This window comes from Aegilops tauschii, chromosome 4 (assembly GCF_002575655.3).
Source record: "Aegilops tauschii subsp. strangulata cultivar AL8/78 chromosome 4, Aet v6.0, whole genome shotgun sequence".
NCBI lineage: Eukaryota > Viridiplantae > Streptophyta > Magnoliopsida > Poales > Poaceae > Aegilops > Aegilops tauschii.
This window is the reverse complement of record NC_053038.3, coordinates 500,447,178-500,463,104: the sequence shown is the minus strand read 5'-3', so window position 1 is coordinate 500,463,104 and position 15,927 is coordinate 500,447,178. Positions and strand designations below refer to the sequence as shown.

The window sequence follows — 15,927 nt, the reverse complement described above, 5'->3', positions numbered from 1 at the left end:
CCCAGTGAAATGGCACCACACCGGCCAGGGAATCCAACTCCACCTGCGAGAAGGACGCACGGATCATTTCCTGAAGACCCACAAAATCTAGCCTTTGATCGCGGATGTACTCGATGAGCTGCCTCCTCCTATCTTGCTGCCCGAAACCCCTAATATTCCAGATGATTCCTTTCATTGAGTCGCCCTAGGGGATTGGGTCCCCGCCCCGATATTGATGTGATCTCTTCTACTCACACGCCCTCTGCCATAGCCGCGACCACGGCCCCGACCCCGGCCATGGCCGGAACCCGCTCGGCCAGACGCCCGAACCTCCTCCCTGGTCGGGTCGTCCTGCTCATGAGCACGGGCGGCAGCTGCCGCAGTACGGGCCAAGTCCCGTCGGGCCCTGGCCTCGGCAATTGCTGCCTGGGCCTCCTCTTGCGCCCTGAAAGACTCCAGCACCTCTAAAGGGGACCGATCCACCATTCCCAGGATCACATTGCTCTCCTGGCCACGCGCAACAAATGCTCATCCGATGCCAATGCTAAAACCTTGAAAGAAGACATGGATCGCGTGATGGGTTTCGAAATAATACCTTGCAATCCCTTGCTGGCCTTGAGGGTCATGGCCTTGTCCATCATGTTCGCCGCCTTGGATGCCGCCGTCCTGGAGCTAGTGCGGGAGGCCCAGACCGGAGAGACCCTCGGACCCACTTGCTCCACGGGGGACCGAGCCTGAACCTGCTCCGACTCCTCCCGAATGCTGTTGAAGGCTGCCACACACTCCTCCACCGCCATCAAGTTGTCAGTGAACGCCTCCCCCTCAAAGCGCGCCTCAAGCTGGACCGGAGACATGACCGTGGCCCGTGTCGTTGCCTCCGCCCAGAATGCGCCGTAATGGATGCCGCCGATCGAACTGGAGGGGATGAGCAGGGGTGCCCGAGCCCGGGGTCGAGGTGGCGCTCGGAATGGGGCGATTCCGCAGCCGTGATACCCGATCCCACAACACGACCACCACCCATCAACTCCTTGCCGGAACAGGGGGACGCAAACTTCCCGCGGATCAGACCGGCACCGCTCCGGGCCAGGAAAGCAGCCAGGAGATTGGAGCCATATTGATCCAGCTTCATCAGCAGAGGCGCAGACTCTCGACGAAGCATCCGCGGTGTATCAACCGCCGGGAGGGCTGGTGCTACCACCAGAACCGGAGCGACCTGGCCAGCCGCATCCGTCGGCCCACTTGCTGCCATCTTCTGACCCACCGGACCTGAAGACACCACCACCGCCGACGTGCCACTCGTTGATGACGCCTTCGACTTGGCATCGGCTACGTCCCATTCAGCGGTGTTGAGGCTTGGATCATCGTCCCCATCAAGATCCTCATCATCAGTAGGAGGGCGCGGGCGCGGAGGGGACGGAGGCGGAGGCGGCTGAGACAGAGGCCCCCCCACCTCGCGCTCCACACGCATCATGAATCCAGAGATGTTCCTGAAAATCTCGAACAAGCCCGACACTTTGGAAGGGTCCCTGCACGAAAGCTTGGCCCGCACCGGTGCTCCCCTCAATGCCCCCATGTCTGGCCTCACAATCGACAGCTCATCCACCACCACAACCTTGCCCACCACGCGCAGAAATTCCTTGATGAGGGGGGCCTGACGCAGCTTATCCGGAACGCCCGAGACACGAACCCAACACTCCTGGAGCCACGACACCGCCTGAGGCTCCTTGAATGGCTCGCCGACTTCGGCCTTGTGCTCGCTGATCGGGAGTGTGATCGTGCCACTCTTCTTTGCCATCCACAAGACCTCCTTCGACGGGTAGACCACTGAAAAGCAATTCCTCCGGATCTGAGTCACCTGGTCCGATTCCCACATGTCGCTGAGGTCTCCCCGAATTGATTCCTCCGTGGCCTCCCCCTCAGTAACCACCAGCGAGGCCGCATTGGCCGGCATGAGCACTTCCTCGTCCGCCCCTCCCTCCAACAGGTAGAAACCTTGACCTTTGACTCCGAAGCCATACATGACCAATTCCTGCTTAGCTTGTCGCGTCGGGCATGCCGAGGAGGTGTGGCCTTCTTCTTTGCAAAGGAAGCAGAAGGGCTCGTTCCCGCACTCGATCTGGTAGTGGCCATTGCGACCACATTTGAAGCACATCACCTCCGCCGCAGCTTGGCCACATCCCCCTCTACCGCCTCCGTTGCCCTTCCTCAGTTGACGAAATTGTCCCCCTTCTCCATATCGAGCACGACGGTCACCATCCCCCCTCCAGGAGCCGCGATCCCCTCCTCCATCCGCGGCCCCGCCACCTCCGCCCCGGCCCAAGGAGCGAGGCTGACCAAGAGGTGGAGGACCACCCGGCGGTGGCGGAGGAAGCCCAGAGGACGAATCGCGACCACGCGAAGACGAGCGTCTCGACGACTGGGAACCCCTTTCCCCGGCGGCCTCAGACCCCTCCCTCGACGGCGGCTCCCTGCGCATCGAGAGCTTGGACCACAGGTCTCGATCCAGCGCCCGAGCTTCCTCCTCGCCGGCCGGATCCTCGTGGGGGCGCTTGTTGCGGCCATGCACCTGCAGCCGCCGGTCCTTCTCCATCCGAATCGCCGTCGCCACCAAACACGGAGCCGCCGCCGAAGAAATGACCCGCACCCTAGCACCCCAGTCCCTGATGTCGCGCGGCGTGACAGGATACCCTAAGTGGACTGGCTTGACCCCTTTCCTCACCCACCACCACCTCTTATACTATCCCTGGACGGGCTTGTAGGCCTGGGCCGGGCCGACCTGCCTCCGCACGGCTACCGCTTGCAACCCACAGGGCTCTGGAGGCACCCGGGCGAGCAGTTCAGCAAAGCTGAACCCAAAGGATGGGCCAAGGGGACGGCCCACAAGGCCCACCCTATCCGCCTCGACCCCAACGGCAGGCCCACTGCGACCCCCCGCAGGCTCGCCCGTCAGAGAGAGCGGGGGAAAGTTCCGCTCAGAGAACTCCGACGGCGCTAGCCGCGCCGGCGACGAGGCCGCACCAGCACCCGCCCTGGGTTCTGACGCATCTTGCTCCCCGGACCCCCCCCCTCAAAGATCCGCCAGAGCCGGAGCACCCAGAGCCGCCCGACACCCCGGCCCCATGCTTCACCTGGAAGCCACGACGACCCCGAGATCCCCTTCCCTCTTGCCGCCCGGGCACGCAACCAGCTCGAGCGACAGAACTTGCGACAGGGGACCGGAATCCATCCCTCCGAAGCAGCCTCCCGCCCCTCCAGAGCAATCTTCCCCCCGCGCTCCTTACCAGCCCCCTACTGAGCTGGTCCGCCGGGCGTCACCCCGGACCCGGGCACCCCACCTCCGCCGTCCTCTGGCCCAGAGATGGCCCCCTGGCCACCAGCGACGCAAGGCGCGCACCCCCTTGACGGCACCGCGCGCCCAAACACAGGCCTCTATCATCGCTCACCTGGCCGTCAAACTCCTCTGCGAGCGCCCAAAAGCGCCCGCCTTCCCACGCCCCTCCAAGGCCGCGCGGCCCCAGCCCTGCCGCGGCGGCCTCTCCACCCCGCGAGTCGGCCACCGGATTCGCCCTTCCAGCGGCGGACACGGCCAGGGCGGAGGAGATCGCCGGTGCGGGCGCGTCGCAAGAGCTCGCCTCTCCAACGGTCATATCGCCGTCCCCCTCGTCCCTACACAGCTCGAATACTGCCCTGAAATGATTATCTTGAAAGAATATTAGTTCAATGAGCTATATGTTGTTAAGAATTACCAAAACCACCCAGGGATTAGTTGCACTTTCAAGAAGACGGCCTTTTCCAGCTCTGAAAATTGCAGAAGTAGTAGCTGAGACATATTACCACCACATGCCACCGCCAAGTGAGTCTGTAGCATACCAGACTACCAGTTAGGTCGTTTTGTTTCTCTCCCTCGATATTTTTCTCTCCTGCCCGACCAGATGCACGGGGTTAGCTGTAGGGAGCGAACGGGCCGAACGATTTCGCAATTAGACTGGGCCACATGCGCTTAAATGGGCCGGAGGCCTGGTACAGTACCAAATCAAGAAGCTGCCGGTGCCGAACGTCCCAGTCGCCACATGAAGTGAGAAGCCACGCGAGAAGCCAGATTTGAGAAGTTTAGGAGAAGCTGGGAAGTTTCAGAACACACCCTCAGTATGACCCAACAATGGCCAAAAGCAAATGGCTTCTTCTCCATTTCTTGATACACAGTGGCTGCCACCACCGACTAGCAAACAAAACATGTATGAGACTGAGAATGCAACAAAACCAAGCACATGCAAATGATGACAAGATGAAGTAACTGAGCTTACGTGAGTTGCCACTCTCATCCCACTTTGAGGGCGGCCGCTCACTTGTGAGTAGTAGCCGACGTACTTGTTCACCTCCCCTTGAATGATCCCCTATCGATGTCGGAGAGATGCCACATTGCGGTTGGTCATGATAGGATGCGACTCCACATATTCCTTTTATTTGTGATACTCCTTTCATATATTCTCCTAATACTTGTTCCCCTTTTGCTCGATGTCACATATTGGATCCACTATTATGACCAACCAAGCTTTGACCAACAAGATGTCCTCAAAACTTGAGAATGCCAAACCTCTTGCCTTCTTCTTCTTCTTATTGGGATCGGGTGTTGTCTCAACTTCAAATGTGGTGCCCCCCCCCAGTTCGTACCCCATTTGGGTCGGACCATGATTGCCATTGATCATGTCCGACAGGTACCTCCTAAATGATCATGGTTTGCAAGCATTCATCATGCACGAAATGAACTAGCAGCATATGCAAAACATTTAAATGCCATATGCAAAGTTGATCGGGCAGGAGCAACAAAAACGTACCGATCTTAGTGTGTCATTCCTTTGAACAGGTCATGGGCAGACCGGGCGCCGCCGGTGCTCATGCTCATCCGCGCCCGAACAAGCTGCGACGATTGACATACGTCCACCGTCGGCATCTGCGTGGGCGGAATGTTGTCCGGAATGCCCCAACCGGCCGTCGGATCCTCCTCTGCCCAATGTGGTCCGACGGCACAATCCGCGTCAATGGATGGATGGATGGGGTGCGGGGTTCCGGGCGCGGTGGGGGAACAGTTGCTTGTCCATGGTTTATGTGCAAGTCAAACTTATGTATTTTTGAACAAGATTATAGAACAAAATACCAACATCTACAATACAAAATAAATAAAATATAAAAATACTTTTTGTGATGGATCTAATGATAGAAATTTGGTACATACAAATTAATATGTTTTTTCTAAAAACTTGATCAAACATGCATATGTTTGAATTTTGAAAATACTAATACACCTTATATTTTGGAATGGAGGGAGCAAGTAATAAGGGCATCTCCAACGCTGACCCCCCCTAAAACGGACATGGTATTTGTCCGCGGACCGATCCAGGCTGGTGTCCGGACATAGATACAGGAGGCGGCCATGCAACCATATACCTCAAATATCCGTTTTCATTAACTAAAGAAACAATATTTCGCCAAATTCTTCCGCAAATTAACAGCCTTTTGCCAACATGTTACAAAGAACGTTAATAAAAAAATCTTAATAAACAACTAATCACCTTGCTAATCATACACCTCCGTAAAAATGGGTTTAACCATTTTCAAACCTTACACCAAATGCCCTAATCTATTTGCAAAGCTTTCGTCATTCCGCCAAACGTGTGATAAAGAACCTTAATAGATTACCAAATGCTAATCATATGGCAAGAAGTACACCTTCTATCAAATACCCAAATCTGTTCGAAAAAACTTGTCCCTCAAATGGATGTATCTAGGACCAAGTTAGTAATAGATACATCCATTTGAAAGACAAGCTTGGGACAAGTTTTTCTCGGACGAAGGGAGTATTTGCAAAGCTTCCGCCGAGTGCCCAAATAGTAACCGCCATCCGTCTTTTAACATGCTAGCCTTCCGCCAATTAACAACAATAGTCAGCGGTCTTCTGCCATTCCGACGAAGAGGTAGGGTACGTGACGACTCTTGGTTTATCATGAGGATGTCCGGACTCCCGCAAAGTCTCTCTTTATTTGGTTCTGATTTGCAGGAAAACACATCCAGATCGCTTTGTGTACCGATGGGGTGCCAGACTTGGTTGGTTGGTAAATTATGTCTGGATAGCGCGGTCCGGTTGGATGCGGGGGATTTGAAGGTCCGCTTCGGAGATCCCACGAAAACACACAAGTTTGCATCGTGCTTATAGCACACTGAGGAGTGGGGCCAAGAAGCCCACAGTTGGAGTTGGAGATCGCCCGCACTTGACAGCCAGCCCCAGATCTCTCGCCGGATGCTGGACATGGAGGAGTCCACGCAGCCCAAGCCCGCCGACCCCTCCGAGCCGGAGCTCCCCAACGGCGCCGCGGACCAGGACGAGCCGGAGCTGGCGTCGCCCGCTGCCGCGGAGGCGCCGGCGGCAGAGGAGGTGGCGGCTGTGGAGGAGGTCCCGGCGAGATCGGAGCCGCCCAAGGGCGCGGGGACGAACGCGGACGGCTGGCGCCCCTACACCATGGGGGAGCTGCTCGGGGAGGCCGCCGCCGCCGGGAGATCCGACTTCGCCGCCGACGGGAATGGGGCCGGATCCGCCACCCCCGAGCGCTCCAGGTCAGTGCCCGCTCCCTCCCTCCCTCCCTCCCTGCCCGCGCCGGGCCGTCCGGATCTCGATCGCCCCAAGCGGTTGCGCTCCTGCCGGCCGCCGCGACCTCTACTTTAGCAGTCTTGTGCCGCTTGGTTGCATAGCTTAGTTGCAGATCTCTAATGTAGTTTATGTGTAATTGCGCTGCTACTGCTTAGCTCTGTAGTGTATGGTGGTCGTTGCTGCTGCGCTGAACCTGAATTGCTTGGTTGCTTGCTGCTTCCAATTGCGCATATGGGTTGCTTGGCCGGCTCACTTGTTAGATGTTTCAGGCTGGATCCGTCATGTCATTTTGCAGGACGGGTTAATTGACTAGATGTGTTAATTCATGTCCCGTGAAGTTTGGAACGAACGAAATGTGCTGTGTGCTGCTGCTTCAGATGGCTGCTGCTAGTAGGTAGGCATGGATAGGTCCATGGTTTATTGTAGCAACCCAATGTCTAGGGCGTGCACGCTTAAATATGTCAAGTACCGTCCGACATACATTGCGCTGTTTGAGCTGTGTGGATGTGGAGGAGGCATCTGGGAAGAGGAAGGTGCTGGATAAAGAGGGGTGGGGTGCGCGTCCTCGATGTTGACGCCGGCCAGCGGCGTCTGACGAGTAATGAGTGCCCTGATGGGCCTAGATGAGAGCTTCTTCGGGGGACAGCTGCGCCCCGACTTGACACCACTGGAGGCGATGACGGTCGACGACCATAGGCGGCGGCGAGGCATCGGAGCTGGAGTGGGAGAGGAGGGGTGGCGAAGCGTTGGTGGGCAGTTGGGGGGGATAGTGCCGGGCGCCGCTGGTGGGGGGAGAAAATGAAACGGATGGAGTTTCGTGGCGCAGGGGGCTGCCGCACTGCAAGCCTGTTGCAGCGCCAACTTAATATACTATGGATGCTTGACTAGTCCAACTAGCACCTAGTTGGAGGGAGGTTGCGACACGGTGGAGCTGGAGGAGAAGGCGGCAGTGGGAGAGAGGAGCGTCAGTGAAGCGTCAGTGGCTAGTGGGAAGTGGGGGTGGAGGAGAACTTATCCGAGTGGGCGGGAGAAGTAGCTGTAGCGCCAGGCGCCGCTCATGGGATAGAGAATGGGATGGAGGAAATAGTTGGAGTTGTGGGGTGCAGGGGACTGACGCACTGCAAAGCCTGTAGCAGCACACATTTATTATGCTATGGGTGCTTGATTAGTCCAAATTATGTTATCAACCAATATAGTTATTGTTTTGATGCTACTTTTCCTTAGGTTTAGATATGTATTTAGTTTCCAATTTTCCATATATTAGACCAGTCCAGTACGTGTATATATTGCCCCATGGCCTCATGTGACTACAAGTTGCCTTCTTAACAACTGGCACTGCCAATTTATCTTCTGCCAAAAGGGAAATAATGGAGTATAACATTTAAGCATTCGGTTATTGAGATATTCTTGAATTAGCTATGATAAATACAAGTTATAAAACCCTTCCGTTTGTCCATTTCAGCCAGGACAGCCTGCAACTCTCAACCCATCATGATGTTGCCATGGACTTGATAAATAGTGTCACTGGAGTTGATGAGGAAGGTCGCTCTCGCCAACGTATTCTTACCTTTGCAGCGAAAAGGTTTTGGTTTTACTCACCTGATTAACCCAATCTTGTAGTAATATTATAATTAGCTCAAACTTTGCATGTTTTCTAATGGTACATTTTGCAGATATATTAGCGCCATTGAAAGAAATCCAGAAGACCCTGATGCATATTATAACTGGGCCCTAGTTCTCCAGGTAAAAGTGCATTCCTTATTTGCAGTACACACCGGCTCGTACGTTACTTGAAGATGACCTTTGCAGGCCTTCGTTTATTCTGTTGCTTAAAGCATGCTAGTAAAATGAACATTGTGAGGGAAATATTTTAACCTTTTCAAATATGTTTGCAGGAAAGTGCAGACAACGTGGATCCTAATTCTGATTCTTCGAAAGATTCATTGCTTGAGGAGGCTTGCAAGAAGTATGCTGAAGCTACACGACTTTGCCCAACACTGTATGATGTAAGTTCACCACTCCGAGTTTATTGGTTCATGTTCTGGATTCTATTGGAAACTGTTAACATTGTTGCCTTTTTATACCAAAGAGAATTGGTACCATAGTGCCTTGGCATGGACTACTTATTTTATATTGAAATCAATGAAACGCACATGAATATCATTTAAGCCTCATGCTAACTTGCTACTCTGCTGAGAAACATCACAGTTCTCAACTTTTCATGCCTCTCTCTTATCCTTTTAGGCATATTACAACTGGGCTATTGCTATAGCTGATCGGGCCAAAATGCGTGGGCGTACCAAAGAGGCTGAAGAACTCTGGCAGCAGGTAATAACAATGTTAATAAAGTTTGCTTGCATTCTGTGATGGTTCTGTTTTTACTATGCTAGACCAAAGGGCAAAAGGTTCAAATCCCCTGTTCTGTTATATTTCAAGTTCCCATCCACTGTTCTAGTTTTGGTGTTGTTCAGATTGTCAGTAGAAAAGGGGAAATGCTATTTTCTCAAGTCGCTAACTGAACTTACGATCTAATAATACTATTTATTTTAAAATCTTGGTTACATAGTTACTCTGTCATATGTAGCAGTCTAGAAATGAAGTTGCAACTCCCAGGATTAAGCAAAATATTATATTTAGTCCCTTACCATTTCCTTCTTGCTGCATATTATTTTTTCTTAAGAATAAGGGTGTGCTTCTTAACTACTCCCTCCGTCCCAAAATAAGTGTCTCAACCTTAGTACAACTTTGTACTAGAGTTAGTACAAAGTCGAGACACTTATTTTGGGACGGAGGGAGTAATAGATAACATTCCTGATTTTTTACCATTACATTGGAACAATGGCCTGATCTTTTTTTCCACATTAAAAAAAACTATATTGTTCAAATGCTGGATTTTGATGAGTTACCATATATTCATTGTGTTCTTCCTTTTCAGGCTATAAGGAACTATGACAAGGCAGTCCAGTTAAGTTGGAACAGCCCCCAGGTTAGTACTGACTCTCTTGACTGATTTATGCCAAATAATAAATGCTTCTCCTAATTTTGAAGTGTTGGAGTTAAATAACGTGGTAAAAAGTTCACCGTAGGAAACCATTGGAATATGGTGTGAGCAAGTCATCACGAATACCAGCAACATAAATGCACACCATCATCAAACATATGATATCACACAGATATTCTTTGAGCTATTACTCCACACTACCACAGTTATAAGGTTGCACTGGAGAAAACCTTGTGAGAGTCTGTACAGTTGCTTTTGGGCAGTCAATCTGTCTGATTTTGTATACATCCTCTGGATAAAACATCAGTGGCTTACATCTCCGTTGGATGACCTCTTCTGAGAACACTGTTTAAATGATTCTAAACATTTATGCCCAAGTTACATAAAGTTCTGATATTTGATACATCAAGTTAAATTGCTTTACATTTTGTATGTCAGTTCAGTTCTCTGAAATAAGACCTTTACATTCAAGTTCCATGATCTAAATTGCATGAAGTAGTTAATTTCTTCTCGTTTTCCATCAATCCTCTAAATTTATGGCCATTAATATTCATGCCTCAGTTATTGTGTGTGTGTCTCTTTGATTGCAGGCTCTCAACAACTGGGGCCTTGGACTACAGGTACATTAGCTTATGCACTGTACTATCAGAAATGACTAACTCTGCATCCATACTTTTTGCTTTTCACTCATTTTCAAGGGTACAAACTTGTGATGCAGGAATTGAGTGCGATTGTTCCTGCTAAAGACAAGCAAACAATCATAAAAACAGCTATAAGTAAGGTAGTTCCACTTTCCATCTTCGCGGAAATTACTTCTGAGCATTACTTCTGTGCAGTGCTTTATCACAAAATGTATATTCAAGGAAGTGTTGAAACTAAGTTTCTTTTGTTTGGTGGCACAGTTTCGTTCTGCCATCCAGTTGCAGTTCGACTTCCACCGGGCTATTTACAACCTTGAACTGTCCTGGTGTGTTTCCTTGGTCTATTTGATAGTGACTGAAACGGTGAACAGCACCGCTTCAATTTGAATGCATGTTACCTTATGCAACTCTGTTGTAACAATAATCAACGCCCTCTTGCTTCCTTTTTGTGCTGCAATATGGCTTGGCAGAGGATACCTTGAGGTCTGGAGGGGCCGATACCTCTCCTAATGACCTGTATAGTCAGTCTGCTATTTACGTTGCAGCTGCTCATGCATTGAAGCCAAATTATTCGGTATGTGGATTTCTTTATTCTATTTCCCTAAGTTGTGAAAGTCCTACTTTTTGCCCTTGATTGTAAAAATATCTTAACACAATGTTATATTTGTTGATGTAGAACTTTTATTCGTCATCCATTTCAGTACTTTCTGATTGTTATACTTGTACGCCAGTCTACCATTTTTATTGCTTCCAGTATTCACTAGCCCATGGGCTTTGGTAGCACCTTATTTTTTCTAAAATGAGCAAATCCATAGTTGTCATATGCATGATTGTGGGCCTTTCAGCATGATGTGTCTAGAAGCTTACTTTCCAGTTGTTGGTTACTCATTAATGATATTTAGGCATGACAGTTGTCAACACCCACTGAAATGCAGTTGTTTTTGCATAATTCAGGTTTATCGCAGTGCTCTACGGTTGGTCCGCTCAATGGTACGTTGGCAGCTGTAATATTTCAGTTCCTTTACTCTAAAATCTAGTACAATTTTATTATGTGTGCATCTCCGTATTTTTTGACTGTGGTTGTTGCTCTGGTAGATCGTTGATGAACTGAGATGTCCTGTAATGTTGTTATTGTCTGGTGTCAGGGCTTAACTTCAAATAGGAATATCTGAATATGGGATCTTGATTTTGCGAGATATCACTAAGAACTTGGTTAACTAAGAGTTCCTGGTGGCATTTGTTTAAACAAGATATATAGGCACCCACCCTGCGTAGATTGAGACTAGAATGCTGGTGTGCGTGCCTGGGAGCACTCCTGCTTTAGCTAGCCGCGAGTTATCCATCATATTCTAAAAGTTATGCGCAGTTATTTGAAATGCAATTGACTTGATTATGTTGCTGTGCACAAAGTGGAACATAAAAACTAGTCTAGCTTTAGAATCACACAAATCATGAAATGCCTCCTTTTGTTAAGATGTTTCAGCAAATTACAGAATGTAAACTCTGAACTTGTAAGTGTGCCTTTCCAGTAAAATATGTGAGTGCGCCCTCAGTGTCCGAACACTGAAAAGAATATTCATCCTCCTTTTGTTATATATATATTTTCTTGGAAATGGGCCAGTCTTGATTAGACCATATCTTTGTCAAAATCAGCAACTCGTAACTATGGAGTTTGTGACGTCCTTGCTGTTATGCCATATTTTGCAGCTACCTTTGCCATATTTAAAAGTGGGATATTTGACTGCTCCTCCGGCAGACGACCCCATTGCACCACACAAACATTGGGAGAGGTCGCAGTTCATCTTAAACCATACGGAACTCCAGCAGGTACTTGTGATACTGATGATAACGGATAGCCTACCTGTGTGACTATTCATATCACTGCTAGGATCCATCTTTGTTGTATGCCACTGAGTACTAAGTTTTTAATCACAAATGTAAGGTCAATGATTCCGAAAGTGCACCTGTCAAAGCAAACGCGCTCGTGGAGAAAGCCAAAAGGTTTATCAAGGTAGACGTCGCGGACATAGTTTCAGTGTCCACGTGCTCCGATCTGACCCTGCCCCCTGGCGCCGGCCTTTGTATAAACACAACGTATGGGCCTGTGTTCTTGGTATGCCCCTCCTAAACTTCTACTCCTCTTGGTCTGCTGTCTTACAAGTGTTGTTGGTTTTTGAACTAATTGTCCACCTCTGTTTTCGCCGTGTCAGGTTGCTGATACCTGGGAGTCTCTTGACGGCTGGCTAGACGCGATATGCCTGGTGTACACCATATTCGCAAGAGGGAAGACCGATGTCCTGGCGGGCATCATCACCGGCTGATCAATGATGTCTTGTTGTATGTTTGACTAGCTGTGTCTGGACAGAGCGACATGTATATCAATATGCATTCTGTGTCATTAAAAAAAAAACCACCACAGTTGATTTTTATGTACTCCTCCCCTTGACTGCTCCGATGTGAATTTTCACAGTTTGTGTAGAGTGATGTGTTTACCCATCCGAATCATAGGCGCGCGTCATTGTTTTGTACCTGTAACACATATATATACCTTCAAGTATGTTGTATGACTTGCAATAGACGACGGATGAGAAGATGAGTCTGTACTTTCATCTGGTTCAAATGTTTGTATGTTGTGTCCTGTATTTTTGACTTCCAAATTCAAACCTCTGTTGTATTAGGGTCAATGTCCAAGTTGTACCTTTTGGCTGTCTGGAACACTTGTCTCTGTCTATCTACTCAGTACTCAGTTTGTTCAAATTATTTGAAGTTGTAGCTTTATCGTAAGTCAAACTTCTTTATGTATATGTTGTCAAAATGACGCTGAAGGAGTAGTCCAAGAAAAAGAAACTGCATGGCCTCATTTTCCTTCTCCTTTTCTCTCCTCCTTGTACCCTTGAGAGTCTCCTAGGGAGAATATTTTGCTCCCATGTTTAAAAACAAAAATCAAATAAGAATGTGCCTTTTTTTTTCTGATTTTTTGTGAATGTTCTCAAGACATGTATCTATCCCCATATATTTCAAATCTAAAATCCCCATATATTTCAAATCTAAAATCAAAACACATATCGGGAAACAAAACAAGACAAATCTATATGTGAATATAGTTTTTTCTTGTCTTTTTTTTGACACTATTCATGCTGGATTTGTTACTTTTGTTTCTCTGTGTGCATTTTGAATTTGAACATGAACTTTCTAGGGGATGTAGACATATATGTCTTGTGAGCGTCCACTTTTTTTCTGGACTTTCTGAAACATTCAAATTTGAGTTTTTGAACGTTGGAGCATGGGAGCATACGAGACTTTGGGGCACCTGATTCTTTCCCAGTCACCTTAGCTCCTCTCCACATTTTTCTTCTTTCTCTCTCCTCCCCGCACCCTTGAGAATCTCCTAGTTCGACCTGATCGCTCCCCTCCATCTTTGGCGGTGGTGCCCAGAATGATACATGTTCAACTTAAACAAGTGCCGAGTGCTCAAGATTTATTACGTGATATGGCTAAATCTGCTGAGAAATATGATGCTTATGTTTGTACTAAAGAAGGTGCCCATACTCAAGAACCTATATATCCTAATGGACACCCTAAAAGACTAGAAAGAAGATTCCCAAAATATTGATAACAATGTTTCTCGTTCATCTAGAAAGAAAAAGGAAAATAAGTCTAAACAGGTTGAACCTGCTTATGATAGTTCTCGGGAACCTCATATTGTTAATGAAACTCAAGAGAATCCTAATAATGTTTCTATTTCTGATGTTGAGATTCGAAGTGGGGATGAACAAGAACCCTTTCAACAAGATGATAATAATGATGATGTTATAGAGTCTGATAAGGAAAATGAAGGAGAAGTACAACCTGTATAGAGGAAGATGTTCATGTTCAAATTAAGAAACATGGTAAGAGAAATAAAGAAGCTAGGAAGTATGGTAAAGAAAGAGAGCCATGTGTACAAAACCTATGTGTTTTCGTAATGAGCTTTCTAGAACTAAAGATATGAACATTTTGCTAGATTTGTTGATTTTCTTAGATCTCTCTACTTGCAAATTCCTTTGACCGATTCTATTAAAGTTCCTCCTTATTCCAAGTATATGAAATATATTGTTACTATTAAGAGGAAGATTTCAAATGCTGGGGACATCTACAATGCTTGCAAATTATTCTTTTGAAGAAAATATTACTGGAAAACTTGGAGATCCAGGAATACCTACCATACCATGCACCATTAATAATACTTATGCTAAGTTTGCTTTATGTGATTTAGGTGCATGTGTTAGTGTTATGCCTTTTTCTCTTTATAAAAGACTTAACTTGATAAACTTACGCCTACTGATATATCTTTGCAAATATCTGACAAGACTACCGCTATAACTATAAGCATATGTGACAATGTACCTTTTATGGTTGCTAATGTTTTGATCTTTAACAAACTTTGTTGTACTTGAGAGTTGAGATGCCCGAGGATAACAACCCATCTGTCATTCTTGGGAGACCTTTTGTTAATACCGCAAGGGTTATCATTGATCCTAACAAAAACATGGTTACTTTCATGTTAATGGGAATAATCACACTGCTTATTTTTTGAAGAAGTTTGATAAAAGGAATGGTTCCCAAAAGGCTGCAAAAATTATAACTATCATTATTGACGAATTTGAACTGCCCATTATTCCGTCTAAAAGGAAATATCAAACTCTTATTATTGGAACCTTTCCTATCCAAGTTGAGGTAACATAAGTGTTGTTTGAAGTTTGTTAGTATTGTAAATTTGAAATTATTTGTTAATTAGGCCTGATCACCTTGGTTATCAAATTATTTTCAAAAGTACAAAATTATGAAGTTTTGATCACTTCTCTCTATCCCTTTTATTTATAAGTTGTTAGTTTTATTAAGTTTTGAAAGTTTATAGAAAACAACTGCCACGACAACAAAATCTGCTGCCGTGGCAGCATAAAAGTACTTCCATGGCAACAAAATTTTCACTGAATAATAAAAGTTCTCAATTTTTTTCTTGTGAACTATATTTGATTGTAGTGTTCGCCGCAGATGCATCAAAATTGGTCACTAGTGCTGACAACAGAGTTTGGTATGGACTAGGTTAAACCACGACCAAAACCTTTGCTGATATCAATGTAGGAAACTTTGATTTCGGCCTACCCTCTATTCTTCTGTCTTAAGTTTTTACTGGTGGTGCCGCCGATAATGCATATTGAGGCTAGAGGGTGAAACCTACTTAGGCTAGACATAGTGGAAGTAGCTTAGCTAGTAACATAACACACCTCAAGGTAAGTTTGCTAATGTGGCAAGTAGGTAATGAGGAGAGAGGTGTTTATGGTAACATAAGAGCATGGTTAGTAATATAGCCGTTTTTTGTCTATATCATGTTTCCATGTCATCTATATTCAATGTAATAGCTAACATGTATAGCAGGTAGCTACAAGTGTTACTTTACTAACATATGACCCACCTTCCATCCTTACAAAACTTCTTGGAGCCCGTGCTACAGCTGGTTGTAAGTCTACATCCAGCTTCTCTTCTCTCTCTCTCTCTCTCTCTCTCTTCCAATTCAGCAAAACACAATGTCTAAATCCTCATAGTCCATTTACATCAACTTATTGTACTTGCTCTAAATATGTTACCATAACATAACGCAACCTAATGCAAAGTGAGTCTAC

At 47.3% G+C, this 15,927-nt stretch overlaps 1 protein-coding gene across 2 annotated transcripts; it reads left to right on the top strand.

The window, feature by feature from the left end:
* Positions 1–6,189: 6,189 nt before the first annotated feature.
* LOC109752498 (protein HLB1-like) lies at positions 6,190–12,838 on the top strand. Of its 2 annotated transcripts, XM_045228027.2 has the most exons (14): positions 6,190–6,588; positions 8,085–8,204; positions 8,296–8,365; positions 8,518–8,628; positions 8,867–8,950; positions 9,558–9,608; positions 10,214–10,243; positions 10,342–10,404; positions 10,526–10,581; positions 10,712–10,838; positions 11,219–11,254; positions 11,972–12,091; positions 12,207–12,377; positions 12,475–12,838. In XM_045228027.2, exons 1-14 carry the CDS (start codon positions 6,275–6,277, stop codon positions 12,583–12,585), a joined length of 1,464 nt encoding a protein of 487 aa, XP_045083962.1. In that variant the 5' UTR covers positions 6,190–6,274; the 3' UTR covers positions 12,586–12,838. The 2 variants fall into 2 exon arrangements, with proteins under 2 accessions (XP_045083962.1, XP_040243539.1); XM_040387605.3 differs by lacking the exon at positions 10,526–10,581 and having other exon boundaries at positions 6,191–6,588; positions 10,342–10,399; positions 10,735–10,838.
* Positions 12,839–15,927: the final 3,089 nt, after the last annotated feature.

Bases quoted from the DNA above. Each gene is read 5' to 3' on its own strand.
- LOC109752498 (XM_045228027.2), top strand. From the start codon at position 6,275: ATGCTGGACATGGAGGAGTCCACGCAGCCCAAGCCCGCCGACCCCTCC. The intron at 8,366-8,517 runs GTAAAAGTGCAT...ATATGTTTGCAG, and splicing joins ACTGGGCCCTAGTTCTCCAG to GAAAGTGCAGACAACGTGGA. The intron at 10,244-10,341 runs GTACATTAGCTT...CTTGTGATGCAG, and splicing joins ACTGGGGCCTTGGACTACAG to GAATTGAGTGCGATTGTTCC.